Below are 2,552 nucleotides of genomic sequence, written 5' to 3' on the forward strand. Positions count from 1 at the left end.
GCCTTGTTTTTGCTTAGAAAATATGCAAAAAAGACTAAAGGGTCCACCCCTTTGGAATGGGGGTCGTTAGGCTTCTTTGTTAACCTGTAATGCCTCTGAAAGGGGGGTTGTTAAAGGGAATTGTTGGCCTGGCTGAATAGGGGAGGTCATCTGTTCCCCTATATGGTGTTGGGGTTGAGAAGATAGCAGGAAGGAATCAACTCTGTCGCTGCATTGTAGGTTTTTGAAAGCTGAAACCTGAGCCTTCTTAACATAGATGGCTTCCTTCACGCCTCTCAGACCACCTGTCTTCTTTGTCCAAAATGTGAACATTCTGGTCCTCCAAAGAATGTCCTTTGTCCATAAGGTGTAGATGGACAGCAGAAACTTGTCCCGAAGCGGTCGCTCTTCTGTGTTGGGCCATGCGATCCTCAACATGAAGCTGAACAACACAGCTAACCCTAATCCAGAGGGTTAATCCTTGTTGCTGTAAACAGTCAGCAATCAAACTGATCTATCTGCTCTACATCTGTGCATTAGCTTCATTTGTCTAAAAGTTGTTTGAGACTCTAAAAGTACAATCCTTCAAGTAGCTGTCAGTTCCAACGCTACCCAGGTTATGACTTTGAGTGAGGCGTCACTTTAACGTGCTAATTAGCTCCCTTAGTCCAACAGGCATCCCTTCTCTCCTGACCCACCTGTGACTGTCCAGGTTGATCTAATTGGTTCACCGACCCATCTATTTACATGACTGGCATATCCTAAGGCAATGGCGTCTCCTTTAACACCAAGCCAATGCAAAGGATATGACATCTGAACCTGACAGATAGCAGAGCACAAGAAGATCCGATGTTGGTCCGTTTCAGGGGTTGCTTGCATGAGACTTTGTTCCTCATTGGCTCTCAAAAAAATCTTTTCCATTTAAATGATCAGTTGTGTTGTTTGTATGACTGATCCTTTGCAGTTTAATATGCCAAGAAACGAAAATGTGTTTAATGAAAGCTGCCCCTGAAATGTGGCAGGGAAAGATGCTAGCGTTTAATACCACAGTCCCTCTTGTGTTGGCCCTGGAGGCTGCATCCTGCATGTTAATTAGTCACAGCCCTCTCCTTTTTTTTTCTTTCCAATCCTCCCATCCTTTACCTGTTCCCTCTTCCTCAGTAGACTCCACCTCAGGGGAGGAGTGGTCAGCGTGGAGTGTGTGTTCTGCCACCTGTGGGGAGGGCTGGCAGAGTCGCACTCGTTTCTGTGTGTCCTCCTCCTACAGCACCCAATGTAGTGGGCCGCTGCGAGAGCAGAGACCTTGCAACAACTCAGCCATTTGTCCAGGTAAGCCCCTCCCCCATTTCCCTCACATTTACCTGCTCTTGTCTCCTTCTGGCCGTCAGCCCCTTTGTCTGCCCCTGCATCACTATTATAAGACCCTCCTTATGCCTCTCTCTAAGTAGAGAAGGGTCTAAAGGGTCGTCAGGCTCCTATGGAAGCAGACAGTAATGGCATTCAGTCTGCACGATCTCCAGAAGCATATGGGTCACCAGTTGCTGTGACACTTTGTAAAAGAGGGCCTGTGCATCTGTGTTCTAAATCACACCATAGCCGCTCTGATTGCAGTTCACGGCGCATGGGACGAGTGGTCACCGTGGAGTTTGTGTTCCTCCACCTGTGGCCGAGGTTACAGGTCCCGAACACGGACTTGCACTCCCCCCCAGTTTGGGGGAGATCCCTGCGACGGCCCGGAGAAACAGACCAAGTTCTGCAACATAGCCGTCTGCCCAGGTAAGATCGACCAATGTCACCATAATGTCTGTTTTCGCCATGAGAGGGTCAGAGGTTTCCATGTGCCATCTGCGATATCCACAATGTAGATAACAGCATATATCTAGATATATTAGATCCTTGTTTTCTCCACTTTAAATCATTTTGCATCTTCCAAATGTCTTGGTTGACCACAATCGGCGGCTTTAGTGGACGGAGTCTGGAACGAGTGGTCCAGCTGGAGCTCCTGCTCTGCTACATGCTCCAACGGGACCATGCAGAGAACGAGGGAGTGCAACGGCCCCTCGTATGGCGGCTCGGAGTGCAGGGGAGAGTGGCTGGAGACCTTTGACTGCTTCCTGGGGGATTGTCCAGGTAGGAACATTCCTAGTTCATCTGGGGCTTTTCTAATCTGATAATTTATAACTTGGTGAACATGTTTCTGTTGCTAATCTGTTAACAGTGATAGCAGGATAAACTTTCCCCGTTTCCCATTTAGCTTCACTACATTAGAAACTGACAGAGCTTCCTTAGTAGCAGTTTTTATTTTGTGGCTCTATTTTTAGACGTATTCTGCCTGAACTTTTCATTTTACCCCGACCATGGCTTCATAACCTCTAGATTAGACTTTTGCAACTTCTTAAACATTTGACTTGATAGTAGTTCAAACCCAAGTGCTGCTGCCAGAAGGCGGGACACCATCACCCCAGTTCAACTGATTGACACTGGCTGTCTGTGCATTTTCTTCCAGCCCTAGAAATCTTCTTCTAATATTTGTTGTTTATGAATCAAATTAAGGAACAGAGGTTTATAATTTT

The 2,552-nt window shown here is 46.9% G+C and overlaps 1 protein-coding gene across 1 annotated transcript in view; it reads left to right on the forward strand.

Moving 5' to 3' along the window:
• LOC107096487 (brain-specific angiogenesis inhibitor 1-like) overlaps window positions 1-2,552 on the forward strand; it is a 218,576-nt gene that overhangs the window by 94,539 nt on the left and 121,485 nt on the right. The window contains exons 5-7 of the mRNA XM_015393149.1: window positions 1,141-1,308; window positions 1,591-1,755; window positions 1,945-2,109. Coding sequence (XP_015248635.1) covers window positions 1,141-1,308; window positions 1,591-1,755; window positions 1,945-2,109 — 498 coding nt within the window. The remainder of the gene's footprint in view (window positions 1-1,140; window positions 1,309-1,590; window positions 1,756-1,944; window positions 2,110-2,552) is intronic.

This window comes from Cyprinodon variegatus, unplaced genomic scaffold (assembly GCF_000732505.1).
Source record: "Cyprinodon variegatus isolate N-32 unplaced genomic scaffold, C_variegatus-1.0 Scaffold627, whole genome shotgun sequence".
Lineage (NCBI taxonomy): Eukaryota > Metazoa > Chordata > Actinopteri > Cyprinodontiformes > Cyprinodontidae > Cyprinodon > Cyprinodon variegatus.